Here is a 26,903-nt window from a genome sequence, read left to right on the forward strand (position 1 = left end):
GGGAAATAGGCTGGGGTCAGGATGCCCAGATTCCAGTCCTCACCCTGCCTTCTGCTAGCTGGATAACCTGGTAAATCACCCTTCTCCAAGTCCAGCTTCCTCCCCTGGAAAATGGGTGAAATGATACCCACTTTTAGAATAGCTGTGACAGTCAATAGGCTTGCATTTGGAAAACTAGAATCATCTAAGAGTTCCTGATCACAAGGCAGGCCAGGTACTTGGCCAAGCACTTACAGCTGTTATTTAATCCTCCAAAAACCTAAAGAGTTGGTGTGATGGTCTCTGTTCTAGAGATGAGGAAATCCAGGCTTATGGAGGGTCAATGGTACAGAAGTATGGGGCAGAACCATGCCTCACCCTTAGGCCTCTCTGACCCCAAAGCCAGAGCTCCTAACCACACGAGACTGGCCTTCAGTGCCAGCACAGCACATATTTATCCGTCCTTACGCTATTTTTTCCTGTCATAGCCTGCGTCCCGAAAGAAGTTTAAATGATATTCACTGGGCATGTACTATATGTTAAATACTTTAAGTACTTTATTCTAGATCTCACCCCAAAAGGATGGTATCCTGACCCCCATGCTCCAAATGAGGAAATAGACTCAGAGAGGTCAAGTAGCTTGCCCAAGGCCACACAGAGAATAAGGAGTAGAGCTGAGGTTGAAGCAGGTGTTCCGTGAGACTCCATACAGGGTTCCGAGACCACATCCCACAGGCTCTTGTGTCCGGCTGTCTGCAAGGCTGGTTATCTAGGGGTATACAGCCTCGTTTTCTGAATCTGCCACACATCGCACCCTCATGCTTCTAAAATGCCTCTTCCTAGGGCAAAACGTTCATCTTCCCCTAGACCCCTAAGAGGAAACTTTCAGACAAACCTCTGAAGAGGCCGGTGGTGACTAGGGTCCCACAAGGCAGTGAGGGGCTGCCTTAGAACCCTCCCCCATAGCAGATTACTGGAAGCAGCAGTCTTCTGGCCCTGGGTTGGGGGGCGGGAGATCTACTGTTCGGCAAGGGCGCTGGGCAGGGGAAAGCAGTGACTCAGGAGCCAGCTGAAGGCATTAGAAACAAATCCCTGACTTCCCAGTTTGGGTGTGAGCTGCCCCAGTGCCTGGTCCTGCTTATAATGGTAATTGGGGGAGGGGGGGAATGTGTGTAGGCGGCTGTCTGAGGGTTGAGGCTGAAGGCTTAAAGTTAGACTTCCTAAACCCACATCAACCTAGGAAACATTTACAGGAAAGAATGCCACAGATGGTTTTGTGTGTGTGTGAGAGAGAGAGAGAGAGAAGAGGCAGCAATTACAAGGAAGAACAGTGAGAGAGGGATAGAGAGAATAAGAGAGACTGGGCAAAAGAGATAGACAAAGACAGAAAAGAGAGAGAAGCAGAAGTCAAAAGAAATACAATAGCAGCGGGCTTCCCAGGTGTACTCGTGGTAAAGAACCCTCCAGCCAGTGCAGGAGACAGAAGAGACGTGGGTTCGATTCCTGCGTCAGGAAGATCCCTTGGAGGAGGGCATGGCAACTCACTCCAGTATTCTTTCCTAGAGAATCCCATGGACAGAGGAGCCTGGTGGGCTACAGTCAGGGCTGTAGGGTTACAAAGAGTCAGACATGACTCAAGAGCCTTGACACAGACATGCAAGGCCAAGAGAGGACAAAGAGAGGGGGCAAAGGTATGAAGCAGAGAAGACAGGAAAAAACTCGACAGACATATAAAGAATTCATTTGGCAAATGTTTGCCAAGCACCTACTATGTGCCACATACTGTCTTGGGCACTGTGAATTCAACAATGGATGACACAAAAACGCCTGTCCTCATGGGCCTCTCTAGTGGGAGAACAGAGAAACCCAGAGAGACAGGTTAAAAACCCTGACAAGCTCACAGGAGGACCCAAAGGGGACTGTGTGCAGAGAGACAGAAGAGATACAGAGGCTGGAAGTGCAGAGATGCAGCGAGCCATGGACTGCAGGACAGGGATAGAGCGGAGGAACCTGAAGGTGGAGGCTGGAGTCCAGGGGGACAGACCGCATTCCAGGGCTGGAGAGGGACAGAGCCCGGGGACAGTGCTGAGAAGACTTTTTTCCCGAGCCTGCTCTGTCCCTCATCCCCTCCCTGCTCCAGTGTGCAGGGGGCAAGTCCCCAGCCCTTAGTGACCAGGAAGCTGATCTCCAGTTCCAGCAACATCAGCCTTGGAAACTGCAGGCCGTGCTAGGATCAGGCTTCCAGTCTAACCCTGACCACGTGTGGACTTCAGGTACTGTGCCCCCATTATCTGGACGGATGGGTGAACTGAGGCCCAGGTGAATGAGGCAAGAGGGCTCTGGGCTTCCTGGGTTGAGGGCAGTGCTAAACAAAGGACAGAGCACTGACCTGGGCGCCAGGACCCCATGTTTGAGTTTGGCTCTGCCCACGGTGCCCGCCTCTCCTCCTCACAGAGTGGTGAAGGGTGGGTTGCTACTGTTGTAGAGTCGATGAATCACGTGAGAGTAAGTTTTGGAAAAGACCTGTGTTTGAAAGCAGGGACTTTGACGGTTGCTGATGTCTGTTTCCGTGGAAACGGAGCTCAGAATGGGAGAATGAGCCGGTGAGCTCTGCTCTGAGAGTGCCCCAGATAGCTGGGGGAGAGTGTCGCCACCGTACCCTCCTTCATCTGCGGGCTTCCTAGTCCTTGGCCCCCCAGGGGCTGACCCCATGGGAGGGGTGGCTCCCAGGGACATGGTCTGAGTGCTCACTGGGTACCCCAGCCCAGTGCGATGAATGACTCAGATGAGGAAAGCCTGCACTCTTCACAACATTCACCCTCAGTGTGGACGTATTCTGTCGGAGCACAGATTTTTTGTTCACTCAGTGCACCTGTCAACCAGGTCCTGGGTAGCACAGCGGTGAACAGGACACAGTCCCTGGCTTCCTTTGGGGTCCACAGATGCCTATTATGTTGGGCCCGGAGTTCCCAGGTACTCACAAAGTCAACACAGAAGGCGCCAAAGCTCGCCAGTGCCCGAGTTGGCATCACGTCACCCCCAGAACCCCCTGAGCCAACCGTGGACTCTCACATGTTAGCTGTCCCAAGTGTCATGATGCTGTCTTGCCTGGAATCCCTTTGCCCTTGCTGGGTTGCCTAGCAAACTCCTGCTCAACCTTCAAAGCCTGCTCCAAGCTTATCTCTTTGGCAAAGATCCCCTCTACCTACCCCGCCATAGACAGTGAGTGCCTCAAGGGTGCAGACCCAATCTCCTTGTCTTTTTCCCAGAGAGATTCTCATTGGTATTGGCTGCTACATTCCCACCTTCTTAGGAACTTTGCTGTTACATCATCTTGGACATCTGCTTAGGACTTCCAGCCTCTTCCTCGCTACTCCCTCCTAATGAGCATCTACACAGGTCTAGTCTCTCCTGTCTTCAACCCAAACAAAGCAAAGTTCCTTACCCCAAGGGGCTGGTCTGTCTCTTACTTGCTCACAAACTTCTTTTTATTTTACTTTTTTTAACACCAAAGATATTTTGTATTGGGGTATAGCTGATTAACAGTGTTGTGATAGTTTCAGGTGAACATCGAAGGGACTCAGCCATACATATACATGTATCCATTCTCCCTCACAACCCCTCCTGTCCAGGCTTCAGCTAAACTTCTTTTTTTTAAAAAATTTATCTATTTATTTTTGGCTGTGCTGAGTCTTAGTTGCTGTGTGGGCTTTTCTCTAGTTGTGGAGAATGCAACTCTCAAGTTGCAATGCACAGGCTTCTCATTGCAGTGGCTTCTCTAGCTGTGGAGCACCGGATCTAAGGCACAGGCTTCAGTAGTTGCAGCTCCCCGGCTCTAGAGAACAGGTTCAATAGTTGTGGTGCACAGGCTTAGTTACTGCACAGCATGTGGGATCTTCCTGGATCAGGGATCGATTCCATGTCTCCTGTATTGGCAGGTGGATTCTTTACCTCTCAGCCACCAGGCAAGCCCCTCAGCCAAACTTCTTGAAACAGCAGGCTTCACTGGCTGTCTCTGTATGTCTCCCTCCTCTCACACGTCCATCACCACAACACCTCTGTCCCCATCACTCCCCTAAAACTGCTCCCACAGGCTATCTGAAAGCCTTGTTTGTGCACTCTGCCGCTCGGCCACCATCAGGCATTCAGCATCTTCCTTGTAGCACTGTCTTCCCTGGCACCCGTCCCCAAGTGGCCCCTCTGGACAGGCCTCCTTGGTCTCCTCCTCCAGTTTCTCTTCCATCACACCTGCTGGTGTTCCTCAGAGCTCCATCTCCACCTTCTATCTGAGAGTGTCTGTCCACTCTCATTATGGTTCAAGGAAGACCACCTTCTCCAGACCACCTTCTCTGACCCCCTGCACCAGCTTAGCACCACTGCAATGTGTAAAACACCTTTATACTCCAACATGATACTTGTCACATGTATCATAAGTACCGGTGGAGTTGTCTGCTTCCTCTGTGGGCTGCAAAGTCCTGGGCATCATCACATCCACCCCTGGTGCTCAGGACACTGGGGAGCAACTGGCTGCAGAGAGAGACAGAAGCCAGACTGTGAAGGACCTTGAACTTTTTTGCTGAGGACCTTGGGTTTCATCCTGCATGAGATGAAGAGTTTTAAGAGAACCAGTTTTGAGCACTGAAGCAGGAGCATGCCATGGTCACATCTGTGCCTTAATGCATCCCTCCATCTGGCAAGGGATAGTGGGGGAGAATCTGAAGACAGGGAGATCCATTAGGGGCTGGAATCTAGGACTGGAATGCAGTGATGACGGTGCAGGGAGAGACCATGGGGAATTTACTAGATCTAACTGATCAACCCTGGTGCTGGCTGGAGGTAAGGAAGAAAAGAAACAGAAATCCATGCTCAGGTTTCTGGCCCAGGTAATTGGCTAGGTGCTGGTGTGGTATATAGAAATAGGGACTGAATAGGAATCAGATAGGGAGAAAGGAAGAGTGCAGTTCTGGACACTTGAACTCAGACGTGCTTGAGGAATATCCAGGTGGGAATGCCTTGTAATTACACAGATATGGTGCTGAGAAAAAACTCTGGGTCAGTGGGATAGATTCAAGTCATCACGGAGGTCAGGTATGGTCTACGCCAAGTGCATGGCTGAACTTGCCCAACAAGAAAAAGAAGGTCAAGCACACAGCCTGAGAGATGCTCATTTGTGGTAGACTGTGTAACTGTTCAGCAAATATCCACCCGCTTCCTGTGGGAGGCATAGTCTTCTCTGCCCCAGTGAGGCTGAGGTTGACTGTGTGACTTGTGAGCAGATGCAATGCTTGCATGGCTGGCTTGGCCCCTGGTGCTCTTTTCACCCACTCTAAAAAAAAAAAAAAAAAAAAACATGCCAGAGGAAAAAAAAAAATGAAAAAAAAACACGCCAGACAGCCTCTGCCCCTCAGCCTGGGCCCCGGTAGCGGAGACCCACAGAGCAGGTTCAAACTACACTCAGAAGCAGAACTGTCCAGTTGACTGTGGACATGTGAGTGAGAAAGAAATGGCTTTTATTATAAGCCACTGAAACATCGGGGCTCTTTGTTATGTAACATTGGATCAGCAATAGCCTGATGAAAAAAATTTTAAGAGGAGGCTGGAGAAAAAGAAATCTTCAAAGGATAACAGAAGAGTCAGAGGGGAAGGAAGGAAATCAGATGAGAGCTGGGGTCCTGAAACTGTGATAGGAGCAGGTTTCAGGAGCATTAGCATCGCTGATGCCCTGAGGCCCACACTGTGGGCACCAAGCCCTCATGTCTTCTTCCTCACAGGTTGTGCTTGGGGCACCTAAGCTACCCTTTCTGGCTTGAACCAAATTCTAGATGTTGATGGCTCTCCAGGCTACATCTTCAGGGCAGACTGGTTTCCCGGGCTCCAGACTCATTATCTACCTGTCTCTTGGATATCTCCATCTGAACAGCCAATGGGCTTTTCAAACTTATCACATCCAAGACTGACCTCTTCACACTCCCCACCCACAGACCTGCTCCACCTTGGGGGGCTCCCAGACTGACAGCCCCGTCATCCACACCAGAAGCTGGGGAGTCCTCTTAGCGTCCTTACATCCTTCTGGCTACCGAGCCCTGGAAATTCTCATCCTTCAGCTTCTCCCCACCCAGCCAGCCCTAGTGCCCCTCACTGCAACTGCTGCCAGCCCATCACTGAACTCCACCCTTGGCTCTTCCACAGTAACCCGCTGAGTACTCTTTCTGAAGCACCAATAGGTCATCCCCTGGTTAAAGCTCCTACCAGCAGACAAAGACCAAACTTCTTAGCGTGACACCCAAGGCCCTATAGGGTCCAGCCTCAGTGGAGTGAATTAATTAATGCTGTCCCTTCTGTCGGAAACACGTCCCACACTGGCCCCCCACCGCCTAACTCCTACTTAAACTTGGCCTCCTCCAGACAGCTTTCCCTGACCACCTCCTACTCCATTCCACCCCACCACCACTGGGTTAGTTTAAAAGCTTCCCCCTTTTTCAGTGCCCACCTGAAGTCTCATGATATCCTGCATTGGACCCCTCTTGTGTCCTGCCTCATCAGTCTCATCCTAGTTCCCCCCCCTTTTTTAATTGTGGTAAATATATATAATATTTACTAATTTTAAGCATACAGTTTAGTGGCATTAAGTGTATTCATATTGTAGTGTAACCATCAGCACCAAAACTTTTTCATCTTCCCCAAACAAAACTCTGTACGCATTAGACATTAACTCCCCATCTCTCCTCCTTCAACTCTGGCAACCAGTGTTCTAATTTCCATCTCTATGAATTTGACTATGCCAGGTACCTCATATGAGTGGATTCATACAACATTTTGCATCCTTTTGTGTCTGCTTATTTCACATAGCATAGCATAATGTCTTCAAGGTTCATCCATGTTGCAGACATATCAGATTTTTGCATTCCTTTTTCAAGGCTGAATAATATTCCACTGGTTGGATATACCATATTTTGTTTTTCCATTCATCTGTTGATGGACATCTGAGTTGTTTCCATCTTTTAGCTATTCAGAATAATGCTGCTATGATCATTAGTATACAAATATCTGTTTGAATCCTACTTTCAATTTCTTTGGGTCTATACCTACATATGGAATTGGTGGGTTACATGGTAATTCTATGTGCAACTTTTTGAGGAATCACCATACTGTTTTCCATAGTGGCTGCACAGCTTTACATTCCCACCAATGGTGCCCAAGGGTTCCAATTTCTGTGCATGCTTGCCAATGCTTGCTATTTTCTCTCTTTCTTCCTCATTCCATAGTTGCCACCATGATGGGTGTGAAAGTGGTCAGCCGATTTTCACTCCAGCCATTGCTACAGGCATGGCAACCCACTCCAGTGTTCTAGCCTGGAGAATCCCATGGACAGAGAAGCCTGGCGGGCTTGGTTGCAAAGAGTCAGACACGACTGAAGTGACTTAGCTCGCATGCATTGCTACAGTTAACACCCTACCTGAAGCATTACCCCGCAGTACCTCTCCTTAGCTGTGGGAAAGAGCTCTTGTTTTCTGCTCTGGGGATTCTCTGATACCATGGCAAGGGACACCTGCAGAATGGCTGGGCATTCTGCTCCTGCCAGGAGGACCAGCTAGCAATAACTCCACCTGGCAGCCTCCTCCCTGCTGAAGAGACTTCCCTTCCCAGCCTGGAACATTCTCCCTTTAGGAGTTCACTCTCACACATCCTTTAGAATTCAAACATCACCTCTACAGAGAAGGCCTCCTTGACTACCACACCTTCCCCGATGGGATCATCCTCTCCTTGGCCCAGTTCATCAGAACATGTTTACCTGTGTGTCTACAGAATTAACCCCATCTTTCCTGCTGGGCTGTAAGCTTCACACAGAAGGAGATTATCTATATTCTTAGTAACTACTATGATGCCCAGTCCATGCCAGATGTTCGGAAGCCTCTGCTAAGTGAATTATTTTATTCAACATTTAACACATTTTTATTGAGTACCAGCTCTAAAAGTGAGGATAAAACTCCCATCCACAGTGCTTAAATTCTAATGAGGGAAATAGGTAAGAAAAAAATAAACAAACATATGTCAGTCAGGTGGTAATGGTTGCTATGGAGAAACATAGAACAGGATAAGGGGGGAGCAGGTGCCATTCCATAGAGGTCCATTAGGGAGGGTTCTGGTGATGTCTGATCAGGGACTTGGGACTGAGGGAATAAGGGGAAGCCTTGATTTGGGAGAAAGTGTTCCAGGCAAAGGGAATAGCAGGAGGAAAGATGTGGCAGGTGAATGAAAACAGAGGCATGTCGGCCCAAGGCAGGATGGAGGAGGCAAGGGGGGAACACTCTCCTGGGACTGGACACAGCAGAAAGCTTTAAGGAGCCTTCTCCTTGAGTTCATGGGACTGACCTCCAGGCCAGGCACTCTGGACAGGAGGTGGGGTAGGTGCGGTAGGAACTGAGGAAGGACCAGAGCGTCACCATCCTGGCCCCAGGCTCCCCTGGCATGACCTTGCTTTGTATATTCTTGTACTTCCAAGTGTCTCTGGCTCAAGGCTCAGCACATAGTACTTTCCAGACAGAACTAAACCCATCCAAAAAACTCCCTAAAACCCATTTTGCTACAGGTTGGCTCAGGACAAGTTTATGTCCTTCAGAAAATGTTGTAAAAACACATTTGATTTTTAAACTTAAATCCTTTTCCTTCTTCCTGAGCACCTCCTTGCTGGCTCTGCTAGGCTAATAACATCAGGAGTAATCGTCATTTTCCATTTACAAAATGTTTCCCCAATTACTGTCTCTGAGGAGCCTCCACACAACCATCAGAATAGTGGCTCTCCATTGTCCAAAGGTGTCAGAACTGTGGGCTCTGCCAGTGTTGACTGACATCCCAGCAAGTGACTCCCCAACAGTTCCCTCATTTAACATCCTCATTTCACACACAGACTCAGAGAGGGGACAATCTCCTGCCCAAAGTCTATCTGCAAACCCCTGAGCCAGGTCCCTTGGACCTGGATTTTGCACTGCTCCCATGGAGTCCCCCAAAGCCCTTGGGGAAACTTCTGCTAAAAACTTGGGGTGGATCAGCCTGGGCAGGAGCCTCGCTGGGCAGAGTAGTCCAAGGTATAGAGCAGAGGTGCCTCCTCACATTTCCAGGACCCAGTGAGCAGGAGGGGGATGGGCTGCGTGCTCAGAATCCGTTTAAACGTCCCAGAGTAGGGGGGATTGGAGGAACACCTGGGCAGCCCCAGCCTCTGAGCAGTTGTGGGGAACACATATATGGAGCTGCAAACCTCTGACATCTTTGGCAAGCATAACCACCAGGGTTGAGCCCATGGACCTGGAGTGTCTTTCCTTTAAGTGCCACCTTCTGGAGGCCTGGCCCCCACCAACCTGATCCCAGGGCCCAGGATTTCTGCCCCCTAGCTTCTGGCAGCTGAGTCAGGAGTGGCCATCCTAGCCTAAGCTGGGAATCCACGTCTCCTTCCCCTCTTTCTCCCCACCTGCTCGTTCCTCCACATTCTGGTCACTCAGTTAACTCACTTGTCCCATTCTTTTCACCACTGTGGCTGGGTACTGGAGGTCCTCGGGGGAATGAAAATCACTCCCTGACTGTGAGGAGAGGTACTCACATTCCCGTGGGGCCAAAGCACAGACCACACTCATGCACAGTGGCCAACCAAAGGTCATGGTCAGAGAGAAGCAGAGGGGCGGCCAACCAAAGGTCATGGTTAAGGAGAGGTGGAGGGGCTGCCAGGGGACCTCTGGCCCAAACCAGGAGCTCCCGGAGGGCGTCCGGGGAAGGCTTTCCCAGGCTGAATTTTAGAATATTAGGAGTCCAGATGCTTGGGGGCAGAGCATTTCACACCAGTGTAAGCTCTGTGGAATTTTGCCTAGTTTATTACCCACTGCCTAGAACAGTGCTCAGTACATAGTAGATGCTCAATAAACATGTCCTAAATGAAAAGAAAGAAAGGAAAGAAAGAGGGAAGAAGGGAGGGAGGGAGTAACAGAGAGCGAGGAAGAAAGAACAAGCCCAGGGTGGATGTGTAAAATAGCTCGGTGTATTCTGGGAACTTAAAGTAAAGTACTTCCAAGCAGTTGTAGTTTTGGTGGTGGGGCGGAGCTGGGGGTGTGGGCCTATCTAATCTTACTGTTGGTGGTGTCCATTTCTTATTTCCTTACCTATCCCTGAGTGACTCTGGGGAATGGGACCACTTTTTCCTCTCTTGCTCCCTGTAGCCCCTGGTGTGTGCATGGAGTGTTAACCGTACACAGGTATTGCACCTGGGCTGGTGCTGGAGACACAGATGACTCAGAGTTGGTTCCTCCCCCCCCCCCCCCCGCCACCTCTGACTGGGGAGACAGACAGTAAACAAATGGCTACAACAATGGGCAGAATGAACAGAGAGCGGCTGCTGCTGTTAAGTCACTTCGGTCGTGTCCGACTCTGTGCGACCCCATAGATGGCAGCCCACCATGCTCCCCCGTCCCTGGGATTCTCCAGGCAAGAATACTGGGGTGGGTTGCCATTTCCTTCTCCAATACAGAGAGCTACTGGAGGTTAAGCAAAAAACTAACGAAGCAGAGGGTTAGAGGGATGGGTTTTACTCTGGGAGTGAAAAACAGGGAGGTTTTCATGGAGGAGGCACTGGAGGGGATGTAAGCCTTAAAGAATGATCAAAGAAGAGGGGTGGGGTGGGAGGCACTCCAGGCAGAGAGACCAGGCTAGAGGAGGTGGTGGAAGGTGGTGGTGGTGGGGGGAAGTCCACTGGGAAATACTGGGAGATCCAACAGAGAAAAGTAGCCTGGGGGAATGGATGGAGGACCTAAGTGAAGAGAGCCATTTTCTCCCAAATTTCCAAGTTCTGCCCACCTATCGTGTTAGTCCCTCAGCTGCTCCACAGAGACAGTGCCATTCCTGGGTAGGGTGTTTGCTTCTGATTTGACTGCAGTTCTGGGGTTGCCAAGTGGTCCTGCTTCCTGCGTACCCATCAGTTCCCCTCTCTCCAGCAGGCTGGGAGGCTATGGCAGGCTACCTTTCTCCATCTGCCTGGGCCCTCCCACTATCTCTTTTAGCTTCACCACCAACCTACCAACATTCTCTGTCAAGTTCCAGGAAAGGGCAGACCACAGGGACAGAAAGCCTGGCACAGGTTCCTCAAACGCATGCCACACCTGTTCTGGGAGGAAGCACTCGTCCTTTTTTTCAGGGTGGGGTGTGAGGAAAGAAAACTATAGAAGGGAAATCTTAGCGTCATAGAACATCAGACTCTAAGGAAATGTTAAATATCCCCCTTTCCCATTTGACAGATGAGGAAAAGGATGCACAGATATACCTGTGTTGCAACCCTGACTCTGCCAGAGCACGGCCAACTTGATAGAGACACGGCCAGAGACGGGCAGTATTTTCCTTGAGCCAGGACCTAACCCACACTCATGATACTCATAATTTGTGGGCCTTGCAGACCCAAGATGAGTCAGGCTTCTTGTGAGTCAGTCTGTTGACAAGCCATTCCTGGCCATTCCTAGCCCATCAAAAATAGAAGTTCAGGGGAAGGGTATGAGCAGGCCAATTTAATTAGTGTGGGCTCTAAGGTACCTTAAGTTAGCCCTATTAAATTAAACCGCCTGGGGGAAAAATAACTGTAATTATTTCCTTCTCTCCCCTATCGTTGTATTTCAACTCTCTCCCAACCTCCATGCTTCCCTCATTCACAAAACAACCTTTAAACTAGCAGCTAGCACACAGACAACCAGAGACCAGGCGAGTTTCCCTTTTTCTACCTCCCTTCCCTGCAAGCTCTAGGTCCCAGCAGAGAACAGAGTGCGTCCAGAGGCACTGGTAGGGCCTGGCTGTATTCTAATTTAGGGAAGCTGTTCCACTGAGTAGAACATTATTCCAAAAATGCACCCAGAGTCTCCTTCCTGAACCAATGCCGTCTGTTTGCTGCAGGGGCATTTCTTTTTAAAGCCCCTTCTTCTCTTCGACAAATCAAAATAAGCAAACTTTAATGGTAGTGAATTATCCCTTATTTTGTTGAATCTAGTTCTGAGTTTTCCTACTTGAAACGTGTTTTCCCCAGGACACTGACCTATCCTTTAATTGTTTGGTGCGAGGCATGTTAGGGGGAGGGGCGTTACTTGTTTATTGGAACAGCGCAGTTAAAAAAAAAAAAAAATCAACCTAGGCTAACAGTTTCAAGGCTCCCCTAAAGATGTATCCAAACAGGCAGCCAATCAGCGCTTACACAGCTTTTTCTGCTTGACTCTTTTAAAGAGACAGTGTTTTATCACATTTAAAGAGAACCGCGCTCTAAAAACAGTCTGAAAATGGGGGAGTCTTGCCCTGTTTGGTTGGTTTCTCGTCGTAAGAGTGTCTAATGAGGGACACTCAGTGTGTCCTCGGGTTCTCGGCGTGGGCAAAAAGGAGTTAGCAGCAAATAGCTGGGTCACTCTGCCAGCCCCCCTCAATTTCCCATTGTACACCTGGGTCACTGACAATGGAAGCTTCCCCTCCCCCCACGCCTGGCTCTCGTACCCCACTCCCCAATTTAGCTCCATTTATTTGAAGTTTACAGATTTTTGTGGCGCGCATTCCGCGCAGCGGGGCGCCCAGGTGACACCTCCCCCTCTACCCTGGAATGGCACCATCTCGCCCGGAGAAGCCGAGGGGCTAACTTGCTAGGGCGGGCAGACCTTGGAAATTTGGGAGCAATCACTCTCCCTTCTCTTAGCCCAAGTCCTCAGTCCCTTCCCCCAGGTCCCCCAAAGCAGGCCAAGGGCCATTTTCGCGCGACTCCACTTTGGGGTTTTCCAAAGTATTTTAATGATCTAGTAAAGGAGCAGCCGCGCGCCTCGGCGCCGGCTCGAGCCGCCCAGCTCTCAGCGTGGAGCCCCGGGCTCCGCGCTCCGAAGCCAGACTAGGCGAGAGGGAGGACCGCGGGCGGGGCGGCCAAGGGTGGGGGCGAGTGGGAGTCTGGGGAGGGGGTCGGGGTCGGAGCCCACGGGAAGGGCAGGCGAGGGGGAGGGGAGATCAGGGCTGGGCTGGCGCGGGCTGAGGAGGGGGAGGCGAGGGGCAGATAAGGGAGAGGGACATGGCGGGAGGGAGCCGGCGGTGCTCGGCTCAGGGGTCCGCGTCCCCTCCCCTCCGACAATGCCGCAGCGCCCCCCACCCCCCACCCGCTCCCCAGCGGTCCACGCCGCGGAGACCGCGGGTCGGACCCCCTCTTCGCGGGGGCCGGGAGACTAGAGCTCCCACGTCTCGATTCGCGTCCTCTCCCTACATCTAGAGAAAACAGAGGCTCGCGCCCCCGGACACCCCCAGTGCGCCCGCAGGAGCAGGGACAGCGGCTCCTCGGTGGCGGCCTCAGCGGGGACTGCCGCGGCCGGGCGCTGACAGGGCGTCCCTCCCGGGCCGCCCTGGGCCCGCCCCCGCGCGCAGATTGGCCGAGGCGCCAATCAATCGCGGGACGTTGACGCCCGCCTCGATCCCTCGCCGGGGTAGCCACGTTCGGTTGAGCTCCAAGTAGACCAGCGGCAGCGGCGGCGGCAGCGGTGCCGGAGGCGCAGAGGGCGGTGCAGGCGGAGCCGGGCGGGAGGGCGCGCGAGCGAGCCAGCGGGCAGCCGGGCCGGCGGGCGAGCGGCGGCGGCGGCGGCACCGGCACTCCAGGCCGAGCCGGCGCGGGAGGAGTTCCAGGGCGATGGGGCCGCGGCCGGGGCTGACGCTTTGACAGCTGGAAAGAGCGCGGAGCCAGCGCCTGGGGGGGAGGGAGGGGAGCGCGGCGAGGAGAGCGCGAGCGAGTGTGCGAGCGAGCGCCGGGGAGGGGGCCGGGAGCGAGGGGGCAGCTCGGGAGCAGCCGGAGCGGTAGCGGCGGCGGCGGCGGCGGCGAGGAGGCTCGGCGTCCTCTTCTCTGCAAACCATGTTTGCCAAAGGCAAAGGCTCGGCGGTGCCCTCGGACGGGCAGGCTCGGGAAAAGTAAGCCCTATTTTCCAAGTGGCGGCTGTGCCGCCGCCGGGCTGCGGGCGGGTGGTGGGAGGCAGGTGGGCGGGCGGGGGCTGCTGCGCTCCGGGCCCCGGCACCGCCAGCCTGGCCCCTTCCCGAGGCCGCGGCGGGCGGTGTGGGAGAGCCCATTGTTGGGAGCCGGCGGAGGTTGGGGCTTTGGGGGGCGCCGCCGGGGAGGGGGCACTTGGTGGCCCCGGGGCGTGCCGGGCGCGGGGGCCCGCGGAGAGGGGTGGGCGAGGTCCTGCGAGCCAGCCGGGGCGTCCGCCCCGGCCGGGGAGCTCGCGGCGGTGACCGTACTTTGCCCACCGGGCGCGGGCAGGGGGCGCGTGGCTTCTGCAGCCCCGAAGGCTCCTTTTGTCCGCCCGCGGCTTGAGGAGTGCGTGCCGGGGGCTTTGTTCGGCCGGGAGCGCTCTGCCTTCCCTGCCCTCGGCCTCACCGCCGGCCCCGCGCCCTCTGGGGCGCCGGGCTGGGCAGGGACGGCGGCGCCGGCTTGGCCCTAGCTTGGGGGACAGTTGTTTGGGGGGGAGGTGGTGAGGGCGGCGCTTTGCTGCCCTCTCCAGAGTGCTCGGAGCACCCCGGAGTCCAGGACTGAGTCTCCCCGGACCCTCAAAACTGGGGAGAGGGTGGGTCGGTGGCAAGGAGTAGGTCGGGAAAAGGAGCGAGGCTCTGGGGTCGGGCGGTTTGCGAGTTTGAGAGACCTAGGTGGGTTTGGTCCCGACGCTACTTGGAAGTTCAAGTTCGGGCGCTGCTCTCCAGCCCCCGCGGCTTGAAGTAAACGCGTCTCCTGGTACCCACCCCCTAACTGCTCGCACCCTTGGCCCCAGGCAGGACCGAGCTAGCTGCTCACCTCTGGTCGGGGCCACAATGGGACAGCACGGACAGGGTTGGAAGCCGGCTGGCAAGGTCCAGGAGCGAGCACCCAGTGTGATCTGACGCCTTCCCTCTCCCTCTCTGTGCCCCCTGCCCACTTTCCAGGTTAGCTTTATATGTCTACGAATATTTACTGCACGTAGGAGCACAGAAATCTGCACAGACCTTCTTGTCGGAGGTGAGTGGAACTCCCCCAATCATCCAGTTTCTTGACACCCCCTCCTCCCCATCGTTCTTAAAGCCTTTGTTTTCTGGAGCAGCCACTGTGGCCACCATTTTGAATTTTTATCACCTTTTGGCATTTATTGTTAGTTGGTCTTCACAGCCTTTTGGCTCCGGGAAGCCCCCAGCCCTCCCCTTCCTTCTGCTGCCCTGAGCTGTCTCTGTTCTCTCCATTCTAGATTCGATGGGAAAAAAACATCACGTTGGGAGAACCGCCTGGGTTTTTGCACTCGTGGTGGTGGTAAGTTTGTGTGATAGTTTTGTGTGTGTGTTTGTTTTGTTCTGAGCCCCCCCCGGGGTCCAAGGGAACAAAGACAGGAGATCTGGAGCAGGCTCCCTGTGCTTTAGTCCTCAGCGTTGTAGAGAGCAGGGCTCCTTCGGGCCCTCAGATCAGGAGTGGCAGAGAAGGGAAAAAGGGCAGAAGAGGTCGATGCCTAAAGTTTCCTCTTTTCCCACTGGTGAGAACCTACTAATCACGCCTAGTGTTGCAATAGAAATGCCTTACTTTTACATCTCACTCTGAGGCACAAGCATGGACTTGGAAAAAACCTGGAAGGATTTTTGTCAATTCTGCATGCTGCTTTAATTAGAGGGAGTGGGGGTGGGGCAGGACCAGTGGCGGGGATACCAGGTCTGTTTTACAACTGCCCTGTCCCTTCCTTTTTCTTCTCTGAGCTCAAAACTTTGAGAGCAAGATCCATGGGGACCTTTTCCAGGCACCCTGAGAAAGGGCAAGAGGAGGCTGCCACTTCCTTTAAAGATACTGATTCAGACTGACTGGATGTTCCTGCTGCCAAACCCCCACCCCTCTAAATAGCCCTAAAACCTCCAGGTTTCATTTTGCTGTGACCTGGCAAATGCCTGTCGTTGGTAGTTGGGGGCTGTTTCTGTGATCCTCTCCCAGGCTCCTGGGCCCTGTCTGCCTGGGACCACCACAGATCTGCTCCTGGTTTGCAGCCCCCCAGGAGGGAGGCTTAGGTTCAGCGGGAACAGTTGCTTTGAGTGTAAGACTTGGGTGTTTTGTGGGACCGATTGGTGGAGTCTTTGACATCTTTTTCAAAAGGAAAAGAGAGCAGAGTGGCTTTTGATATTTTGTTGGAGTTCAGTGCCCCATCTTGGGATCTTAGCACATTTACCTGACTGCCAGCTCGGGTTACTGTTTCAAGTGTCTTTGAGATGCAGGGGGATGAAGTGTCTGTTCTAACTTGCTGCAGAGAAGAGGAGTTTTTAATTACTTCTGCCAACCTCGCAACTGCAGAGTTGGAGGCGTTTGGTGTGGTGTAAGGATTCTACCTGTAGGAGTGGGTGGCGGGTCTTCTGTGCTTTTGTTTTCCGAGAGGAGTTGTGTGGTTGGGGCTGGCTGGTCTGGCCACCACGGACTTTGCAGAAACTTAGGCTTATGAGTAAAAATTACTCAGAAGGGGCCAGGGAGTTTGTCCTGTTAGAAATGTAGCATGTAGAGGAAGTTAATCAAATGTTGCAGCCTCAGAGCACAGAAAGGAATGTTCTGCTGTTAGTAGGAGTAGAATGTCCTCCCTCTGCAGTTAGTAAAAGTCCCCGATTATCCTGTTCTGTGCTTAATCACTGTCTCCCACCCCCCCCACACACACAACTTCTCCAACCTTATCTCTGCTCTGGGAGCTAGAGTGTGTCCTGCCGGGCTCCGGCAGTGGGGACTCTGTGATTTGACACCGAGCAGATGACCGCAGCGTTTGGAGTGGGAGGAAGCGGTGGAGCGGATCTGAAGAGGGCCAGGCTGCGTTCCTCGCGCACCTGGATTGAGATGCTTGTTCGCTGACAGATAGCACTGGCTGTTGAGATGGTTTCTTCTGGGCTGGCTGTTTGTGATGACGACAGGAGCGCTGGTCCAGGAGTCAGACCTCCGCTCTGGTGCACACTTTACCCTTCAAGCGGGTTCCCATCCCTGGGCCTCGGGCTCTTGACCTGGAGAGGGTTTCTAAGGCTGCTTGTTGATACCACTGACGACCTCGTGTTTGTATAGGGTTTTATTGGTTGACAAAGGATTTGTCTGTCTGTTTTCACATAATGTAAAGGGTTGGGGTGACCATACAGAAATCACGGAGGGGAGTTAGGCAGGGAAATCTCCCCCTCAACCCTGCTTTTGCTGGACAAGTGGCTGTCTGTGGGGGGGTGGGCTTTATGTCAATGTGGAAAAACAAGATATTTGGTCATCCATAACCTCACCTTTGGGTGATGGATTTATGTTCCTTAATGGGCAGGGGAGGAATGGCTTTTATATAGGAATGCCTTGGGGGAGGGCCTGGATGAGAGTGCGGATGAGCTGGCAGGGGTTTGGGGGTATGGGCTCTGGGTTAAGAACCTGGAGGTTCTTTTTATTGCCAGAGTCACCCAGGTTGCTGTGTGTATGAATCATAGTCGTGACTTTGACAGTTTAATCTTTTAATGAAATGCAGCCATTTTGGATGGAGGTGGGGGTGGTAATAGGAGCACAGATGAGACGGGCATGGATTTTCATACAGATTCCAACCTGTCCTCCCTGGGCATCTGCGGGTGTGTTGCACTAATGGATTTGAGCCTTAGTTGCCCTGTGTATAAAGTGGGAATAAAATCATCCACCTTACAGCTCTTGGGGGTTTCAAGCAGTGTTATGGGCATGCAGCATTCAGCACAGAGTAGGTGCCTGAAGGGTGAGAACTATTGCTCTTACTACAAATGGCAGGCTGTCAGAAGAGGCTGGGTCCATTTTGTTTTGTAGACTGAGTTTGCCCAATGAAGGCTGAAAAGGTGGGACCGAGCCTTGGGGAGACCTGGTGCTGTTAGCACCGTGCATTGTACACTTGCCATTGGGCACACAAGTAATAATTAGTAACCTGATCTTATTTTATTTTTCGACTTGCAGCGTATTTTGGGACCTTTACTGTGCAGCTCCTGAAAGGCGAGACACTTGTGAACATTCAAGTGAAGCAAAAGCCTTTCATGATTACGTGAGTAACAAATTTTTAATCCTGGCAATAATTACAGGGTTGGATAACTTGAACTTCTTTAGTACCAAAAGCAAGTACATAGCCAGTTGGCAGTGGTCTTTGTTTTCTCCTTGCCTTTCTTTCTGTCCTGCCCACCTCCCTGCTGCCCTCACCGCGTACCCTCCTCCAGCAGCTGTCTGACTTGGTAAACGGTATTTCATAATGTTGTAATTATGCAAAAGAGCATAGACACCTATCTGGAGCATTAAATGGCGTTGTGCAGGGCTCAGCCCTGTGGGGTTTCTGTACTGATTGGGCAGTCTGTTGGGGGATGGGAGTGACCAACCCTCTTTGGTGAGGGTTTGTGAAAAAGTTGACCACAATCAAGAAGAATAAAAAGCAGATATGAAACTTTTGTTTTGGAGTAGAAGGTGTGTTTTGAGTGAGGTTTTGGTGAAATAGATTCTTAGGTTACTTTCCACCGAGTGATCTTTCAGATTATATTGTGTGTGTGTGTGTGCGTGCGTGCGCGCACACGCACGCATACATTTGGAGAAGGCAATGGTACCCCACTCCAGTGTTCTTGCCTGGAGAATCCCAGGGATGGGGGAGCCTGATGGGGTCGCACAGAGTTGGACCCGACTGAAGTGACTTAGCAGCAGCAGTGTGTGCACATTGTGTGTTTGTGAGTGGGAACCTTGTGTTGTGTCCACTAAGAGGTATACTTTGAGGTCCTTGGCTGGCGTATAATGCTGTGTTCAAAATGTTCTTATGAAGAAAGTTTGATCACATTGTATAGTGCTTTCTACTCTTATCAATCCCTCTCCCTGGGTAAATTTCTTAAGAGTTATGAAATGCATATAAGAGAGAGATCTACCACCTGTCCATTTCCCACTGAGCCCCCCCCTTAAAAAAAATTGGACTCCAATTGAGGTGGAGTCAGATTATCGACTGTTTCAGGTGAAACAGTTTAGGATCGTCTGGAGGTGGCTAGAATGGAAAGGGAAGGGTCTGAAGATCTTCCCAGCCTCCTTTGCTTCCTGTTGGTCTTGTAGAAGGTTAAGTGTGTGTGTGTGTGTGTGTGTGTGTGTGTGTGTGTAATGTGTGTGCACACATGTGCACTCAAGAGGTGGGTTATTTGATTTTCCACTTGTGCTTGAGGTGGGGAGGAATGGTCCCTTGAGCTCCAGGACAAAGAAGTTGGTTTTTTCAGTGTCATCGGGGACCACCCACTTGGCCAGGCCATGTTCATCCCCTGCGTGCAGTTTGAAACTGGCCTGGGAGGCCAGAACCCGTTAGGTTGAGTTTCACAAGTGGTGAAGTCCCATGCCCTGAGTATCTTTGTGGTGAAAATTTCTCTGTGAAATACGAGGACTTAGAGACTCCATTGGAGGCTCCCTGATTTTGAGAATATTCAATGTGATGAAATTTTGCTGACTCTGAAGTTAATACTCATGGGTGTGGGATGCTAAGGAGATTGACCAGTTCTTATGCCCTCTCCAGGGCTGAGAGAGAGAAGCTGGCAAATGGTACTTATGGCCCGGTGAACCTTTAGTAATAAAAGGTGAGAGGGCTGGCTCACTTGTGATGTGGTTCTTCTGGGAAAATTGGTGGTGGTGATCATAGGGTTTCCTGAGCTGGAGGCTGGAAGATGGGGGCAGAGGCCAAGAGTTACATTAGCCATATAAAAATACTTGGTGAATTTGACCTTTCTACCTAGTAAAAATCGTGTGTGTGTGTGTGTTGTGTGTTTAAACCTGTGGACAACCAGTTCTTCTGTGGCCTGTATTTAACTGCTATGCAGATGGTTTCATCTTAGAGTAGGGGTTGGTGGAGATAGCTATTTCAAGTCACTCTCTTGATGTAGGATGTCTATGCTGTCTTTTAGAGAAGTTAATGATTTTTAACTAAGTTTAGCTCCCTAGTAAATAACATAAGATTCTTTAGCAGTTTGTGGTTTGGTCCACTGTCTTAAAACAGTGTGGTGGCAGTGAAAGTTTGCATGGGTTTTCTTTCAGTAATTTGTTGAGAGAGGGCGGCAGAATTGTGTAAAGATTGCTGAAGTTGGCGTCGACCTTTAGAAAATGCTAGCAAGAGCTAAAGTCACAGGGATTGAGGCCTAGGATTCACAGATCTTGGGATCCTTTCTTCTGGATTGGGATCCACTTGGTGTGATGTGACCTGAGAGTCAGGTCATGTGAGAGGAGGGCTGGAGTGATGAATGGGGGATGGGAACGGACAGACCATCTTTATTGTGAAAGAGTTAAGGGGGATGGACATTGAGTTGCAGAGATGACAGAGAGGCAGTGGGAATGTTAAAAAATATTTAAGAAACTGATGAAAAGGAACCCTCCCTCTTTTCTCTGTGTCCTTCTTCGATCTTCATGTGGTCTCTCCGGTCCCACAGCTGCCATCTTGGCCCTAACTCCTTCCAGCTGGAGTTACTGCTGGAGCCTCTTGCTGGGCTCCCTTGCTCTTAGCTGGAGTGAGTGCCTCTCTTACCCATCACAGCCTGTACACTTTTGAGCTTCTTCGTGGAGGACTTCGGTGGTAGTTTGCTGCATGTGCACTCCGATCACTTCTTTGTCTCAGTGTACAAACCACCTGTCCAAAGCCTTTGTTGATGGTTTTCAATGTGCTGGGCCCCTGTCCTGAGCGCTCTAGGTTCAAGCTGTCATTTCAAGCTGCCAGTGGCCCTGGGAGAGAAGGCATGTTGTTAGCTCCATTTTGCAGATGAAGATACCGAGGCACGGAATGGTTATCATAGCTGTAAGAATTAGCATCCAAACACAAGTCACAACTGACTCCAGAATCTGTGTTCCTGACACTTCTGAGACTTGGCCCCAAAGGACCACGGCAGATGTATTTGCACCTATTCTGGCCAACTTCCCATTCAGGTTTGGTCTTTCTAACCGTAGCTTATTAATTTTTTCCATGCTAGAGCCTATTCATTTACAGTGCTATTCATTTCTGTAGCTCCCATAATACCTTGCACATAGTAGGCATGCATACTAAATGGATGAAAGGATTAAGGAACTGTGGGTAAGAAAAAGTACCCATTTTGGGGTATTTTGGTAATCTGGGGTCAGTGAGTAACCTGGTTTGAAATAGCTGGTAGAATATTGGAAGATGGTTTTTGAATGATGGTTTTTGCTGGGTCATCTTGAACTAAGTGATTTTAATGTGTGTTATCTTAAATCCTTTTTAGAAGATAAAGTGGAGTGTAAAAAAGAGTGTGTGGTAACTGGCTTTCTGTTTTCAACCAAGGAAATTCAAAGATTCTCATGGTTTGTCCATGAAGCTCAGGTACCTGCCTGGGCCTCAGTGGGTAGTGAGTATGTGTGGGGCGTGGGTGAGAAGGCACTCCTGTGGGACTGGGAAGGACCTCATCGTGGAAGATCCTGCTGTCGGCTCTCCTAGGGAAGTGAATCTGTGTTCCAGACAGGTGGTCTCCGCTTCTTGGTGGTGGGTTAGGGTGTGGTGACCTTAAAGGTGCATCTCTCTGGTCCAAGCCAGGCTACAGGGCTGGGAATGAACCAGGTGACTCAGTGGAGAGGAGATTGAAATTTTCTTTGAATTGGTGAGTTTTTATTTGAGTCACAGTCTATTTCCGCCTCTCCACACCTGGCAGCTTCAGTTTGTTTGGCTCATCGTGTATAAGCCAAGAGTACCCTGACACTGACCACACGTAACTCAGAGGGATGCAGATTTAGTCCTTGGAATGGACTTTTCTGAGAAATTGGTTTACCTGAAGCTAGCAGAGCCCTGAGGCCACGGGAGGAGTCTCGCAGGGACCCAGCCTGCGGTTTCCTTGCTATTCCCCTCTGGCTCGAGCAGAGGTTCTCAGATGCTGATGAAGCCCTTGGGTTCTTTTAGACACCAGTGTCTGTCTGGTCCTGGCCCTTCTTGGAGTGGACACTCCCACCCACCTGCTCAGTGTCTGAGTTGAAGGTGCTGGAGAGCAGCGACACTCAGGTTGCTCTACTTTACGTAACTCTTTTTCTTTTCTTTCTTTTTTTTTTAACATAACTCTTTTTCATTGCATGGTTGTAGTTTGGCTTCATAGCTGCCAGGTGATCAGGTCTGACCCCCATTTTACAGATGAAGAAACTGAGGCCTGGAGTTGAGATGGCTTGTCTGAGGGCATATAGCCAGAAGGTGGCAGAGCTGGGACCAGTCCCCAGTTTTTCAGATCCTCTTAGTTTTTGACAACCTTCATTTGATACAGAATTCCTACAAAACAGAGGGAAGGTATTTGCATTTGACCCGAAGCGTGCCTATGTATAGTCACTGAAGAAATAATTCAGGGGAGAATTAAAGCCCCTGTGAGGTGAATTGCAGAGTCACTGGCAGAGATGGGATCCAGGCTCTGGGAAGGGAGTTTGTACGTTGCAGTGGCTATCTTGGCAGGAAAAATCTGAGAAAAGCTATGGTCTTCCCTTCCAGAAAACGCATGTATCCCCACAGAGGAGACTTTGTGCATGACTTCAGCAGGCTCATGGTTGCTGTCCCAAGCCCCACCCATCATCCCCAGTGATGAACGTGGGGTTCAGAGTGGACGTGGAGTCCATGACCTTGGCATGTGTTGAGCCTCAGTTTCCCTTTTCAGAAGACTTTCGGCCCCTTTCAGGTCCGCCTCGGTGGAGCTGGTTCTTCTACCCCTATGCACACCCCAGCAGGACTCAGGTGACCCTCACACCCGGCACCCCCAGCTGTGAGCCTGTCTCTCCAGGCAGGTTGGTGAAAGTCAGAAAGCGCCCCAGAGTCCTGGGTGTGGACGGGAGCTGAGGTATTTGTGGCTCTGTGGCAGGGGTCCAGCATCCTTGGTGGGTTTGAAATAGCAAAGTGATATTTGAGAGGGCTCTCCTTGGATGTGCTGAGCTGAGGTTCCTGCCAGGTGAGGAGTATCCATGCCTGCCAGAACCCTTTGGGAGCAGGGGCGTGAGAGGGTAGCATCATGGGCAGGGGCAGGCTATGAGGAGCTGGGGGCGTGCTCTCCCCCGCGATAAGCCGGCCTAGCTATCTGCCCAGAAGTCCTGGCAAGTTCACGGCCTTGCATTTGGCTCTGACCCTTGGCACCCTTGTGTGGCAGATTATAAAAACAAAGCATACACACAGTTGTTTCTTTTCCCGCTCTGCTTGGAGCTCAGACCGCGTTGTGGCCTTTCTTCGGTCTCCCGCCCTGTTTGTTGCAGCTCCTCTTAACCTCAGAGGCTGCCAGACTCCTCCATCGGTAGCTAATTAAACACTAAATGAGTAACTGGGGTTGCTTTTTGCCAGAACCCGGGCAGTGTGGCCACCTTAATGGGTTTCAAGTGGCAGCAAGACCCCAAATTGCAAATCCTTGCCCTTTATTTCAAGGCGGGAGTTGGGGCGGGGGGAGTGGTGGGGACCCAAACAAAGTTTTTGGCAGTGGTCACTTCATTTGAACTCCAAGACCAGCCGTGCGCTCCAGTCTGTGCATAATGCCATCTTTGTTAGCTAAGCCTTTGCAAACTTGGACCAGGAGTTAACTGAGTGCCAGCCACCGCTCCAAGGGAGCTGGGAGACACCCAGCTCTCCCTGCAGTGTCCCTTAGGCCATTTAGATATTCCAAGGGAAGCGGGTTCTCCAGCAGGGACCTCAGGCCAGAGCTTGAGCTTCCCTTGACCTTCCCACCTCTGTGGATGAGTGTGTGTGTGTGTGTGAGCATGAGCTTAAGCCAGAGCGGCAAAGGGGAGGCGTGTGTGTTTGAGGGCCTGTCAGCCAAGATAACAGAAATGTTACACTAGCTGTAGCCTTTATAATAGTGTCTAGGGTTTAGAGTGTTTAGAAAAATTAATCTTTTTTAGCTTGGTAATAATTCTGACCATGGCACAAGTGCATTAGACGATTCACATAAACTTCTTTAATACATGTTGCTGGAAGCTTACAGCAAATAGACAATAATGATTGTTTTTGATTCGCCAGGGTAATGGCGTTTTCTGTAGCCTTGCTGAGATGAGTTTTAGGAATGTTTTCTGTCCGGTGTTAGGATTCCCCTGAGTCCTCTGGATTTTGAAGGGTTTGGGTTCTGACTGGTGGCTGGGATGGACACGAGTTCTTGTTCCTACTTTGTCATTTCCTGGCAGGGTGGACTTTTGAAGCCTTGGTTTCCCCATCTGTAGAATGGGGAAATGGTCATTCCTGAGTGGGTTTGTTGTGAGGGTTCAGTATGATTGTATGTGTAAAATTGTTGTCTCTCAGTGGCCAGTGCTTGATGAGTTGGTTTCCTTTCTCTTTAAAGCCCTAAAGTGTTCCCCCAGAACCTTTTAATACGGTGGTGATAGCAGCATATTTTTCTGGGAGAGCAAGTTGACTCTAATGAACTGGACACTTAAACAAACCGATGATGCCCTCTGGTGCCTGGGCTCCTCTGGTGTGTCTTGGAGTTCTCCCTCCGATACCAGTGTCTTGTCTCCCCCCAACACCCCTGTCAGGGGCAGAACAGGCTGTCCTGGCATGGGCTGGCACTGATAAATGCTCCCCTGAGGCATCTGTGCCCCTTATCTGTGTTGGGCAGAGCAGTCCTGTTCCACTCCCGTGTGTGGCTGCTGAGTTGCTAGATGGGAAAAGCTTGCAACTTGACATGAACAGAAACCTGAATGCAAATTTGTTTCACACGCCTTGTTAGCTGGAGGGGTCTTTACTTTTCAAGGTCCATTCTCTTGATTGTGAGGTGGATACATGGGTCATCCTTGCTCAGCCCGCCATGAGGGTGGCTGTGAAAAGGCATGGAAAACCATCCAGGAAAGATTAACTGTGGGGGGTAGTGGTGGTGGTGGTTTTGTTGCTAAGTCGTGTCCAACTCTTGCAACCCCATGGACTGTAGTCTGCCAGGCGCCTCTGTCCATGGGATTTCCCAGGCAAGAATAGTGTATTGGGTTGCCATTTCCTTCTCCAGGGGATCTACCCCACCCTGCGATCAAACCTACATCTCCTGCATTGCAGGCAGTCTTTTCTGCTGAGCCACCAGGGAAGCCCAGCTGTGAGGGGCTTGCTTGTAAATGCTTGTAAGGGTGACTAGGCTCGAAAGCCCTGCAGTCTTTGTCCTCTTTGGTATGTACCTTGCTCCGGCCAGCCTCGGGCCTCACTTGACTTTTGGATTGAGTGAGGAGTCCCTACAAAGGGCCTTAGGGAGAAGGCAAGGAAGGCATGTGTCAGCCTTTGTAGGTCCACTGGAAGCTGGTTCTGGGCACGTGGGCTGCCATTTCTGTCAGCTTCCTGGGAGGAGCCTGAGGTCTTGGTCAGCTGGCCTCCAGACCAGGAGCAGAAGACACTTGCCAAGTTTTGAGGTGTTGGTGCAGTCCAATTACGGAGTGCCTGATGGGCTCAGAGTCTAGTGGAAGAGACAGATGCTGCTCAGGATGCGATAAGTGCTTAAAAAGACTTGCCCTTTGGAGAGAGCAGATGCAAAGCATCCGGACTGGTAGTGGGAGTAGAAAAACAGTCCCATTTCTTTCTGGTGGTCGGGAAGGGTACTTCACGTGATGTGTGTAGATGGCAGGGTTGCAGGTGGGAGGACTGGAGGTTCCATCTTACAAGGAGGTATCCTGAGGCCTGGAGAGGAAGGATGCCCCACCTGAAGTCACCAGTAGGGCTCAAACCTGCAAACTGTATCAGATTCCATGACTCTTTGCTCTGCCCCGTGCTGCCTTGCTGCACTTCCAAGGTGTGTGAACCTGGGCACCTTAATTAACCTCCCTGTGCTTCAGCTTCCTCAAGTGTGAAACGGGGTTAATAAAGTTGTACTTACTTCATGAAGTCGTTCTGAGGATTGGATGAGCTTGTGCATGCACACACATTAAACACACTCACACACACACGGTATGTATAGTCCCTGGCACAGCGTAAGTGCCACACAAACATGTACTGTCATTCTTTTTTTAAATTTTGGCCATGCCATGCGGCTTGCGGGATCTCAGTTCCCCCAACCAGGGATTGAGCCTGGGCCGTGGCAGTGAAAGCGTCAAGTCCTAAACAGGCAGCTCCTGGTGCTATCATTCTTATTATCTCACTTTAGGCCTGGTACGAGTTCTGGCTTTCCGATGGCCTCAAGGGAAGCAGCAGCAGGACCGTGCTCGTGTGAGAGGTGTGCTCCTGGCACGCACGAACTACCTGTTGGTTGATTAGCACTCTGGGTCCCTAGGTTGGAATCCACCTTCTTCAAGCAACCACAAGAGATTGGGAGAAGGGGTTCACACATGCAGCCTCCAAACCAGCCCTGCTGCTCGTGTGGATGAACTGCTGACTCGACGCTCCTGGCCAGCACTGGCCTGTGTTGTGTAGTCAGTGTCCCTTTCTTCCTCTTGTAGCTGCTTTCCTTGCTCGACCCATCTGGAACTTCCCCTGCCCCCTCTGGTCCAGGCCTGGTTTTTCTATTTGGTACCTGAGATGGGATCGCCCCCCTGCCAACCAGCCCTGCCGTAGAGCAGATGCCAGCCTGGAATGTGGCTGCCTCCCCCGGCCTGCCAAGAGCACCCCCAGGGGAACTCTCACCTCCCCCTAACCCCCGGAATTCTGTGACTTTTACTCATTTGCTATTTGTTGTCTGGAAATAGAGTGATGGGGTCCTTATTTTCGATGGAAAGCTCCTGAGGCCAGGAGCCCTTACCTCCATCCCCTTTCTGCTGCCCCTGCTCTTGGGGCCTATTGCAATTTTGAGTAAATCCTGAAGGTGGTGAGCTAGGTTCCAGGCCTTGTGAAGAGAGAAGGGTTTGATCCCTTTCCCAGGGATCAAGCATGTTAAATAAATATGCACTTTAATGGAGATGGACAAGTAGTGAATGGTAACTGTGAGTTGTGACCCATTAGTGCCTGGTGAAATCAACTTAGTAGGTCATGAACCAGCAATTACGAGAAAAGACCCTGGAGCTTCCCTGGCAGTCTGGTGGTTAAGAC

The 26,903-nt window shown here is 51.4% G+C and overlaps 1 protein-coding gene across 2 annotated transcripts in view; it reads left to right on the forward strand.

The window, feature by feature from the left end:
• The first annotated feature begins 13,427 nt into the window (after positions 1-13,427).
• The window catches only part of SSBP3 (single stranded DNA binding protein 3), a 166,545-nt gene continuing 153,069 nt past the window's right edge, over positions 13,428-26,903 (forward strand). The window contains exons 1-4 of one of the 2 annotated variants that reach the window (XM_020871346.2): positions 13,428-13,920; positions 14,923-14,995; positions 15,219-15,280; positions 17,921-18,005. In XM_020871346.2, the coding sequence (XP_020727005.1) occupies positions 13,865-13,920; positions 14,923-14,995; positions 15,219-15,280; positions 17,921-18,005 (276 nt within the window). In that variant the 5' untranslated portion in view covers positions 13,428-13,864. The remainder of the gene's footprint in view (positions 13,921-14,922; positions 14,996-15,218; positions 15,281-17,920; positions 18,006-26,903) is intronic. The other variant, XM_020871347.2, reaches the window with a different exon arrangement.

The sequence above is a fragment of the Odocoileus virginianus genome, chromosome 5, assembly GCF_023699985.2.
Source record: "Odocoileus virginianus isolate 20LAN1187 ecotype Illinois chromosome 5, Ovbor_1.2, whole genome shotgun sequence".
NCBI lineage: Eukaryota > Metazoa > Chordata > Mammalia > Artiodactyla > Cervidae > Odocoileus > Odocoileus virginianus.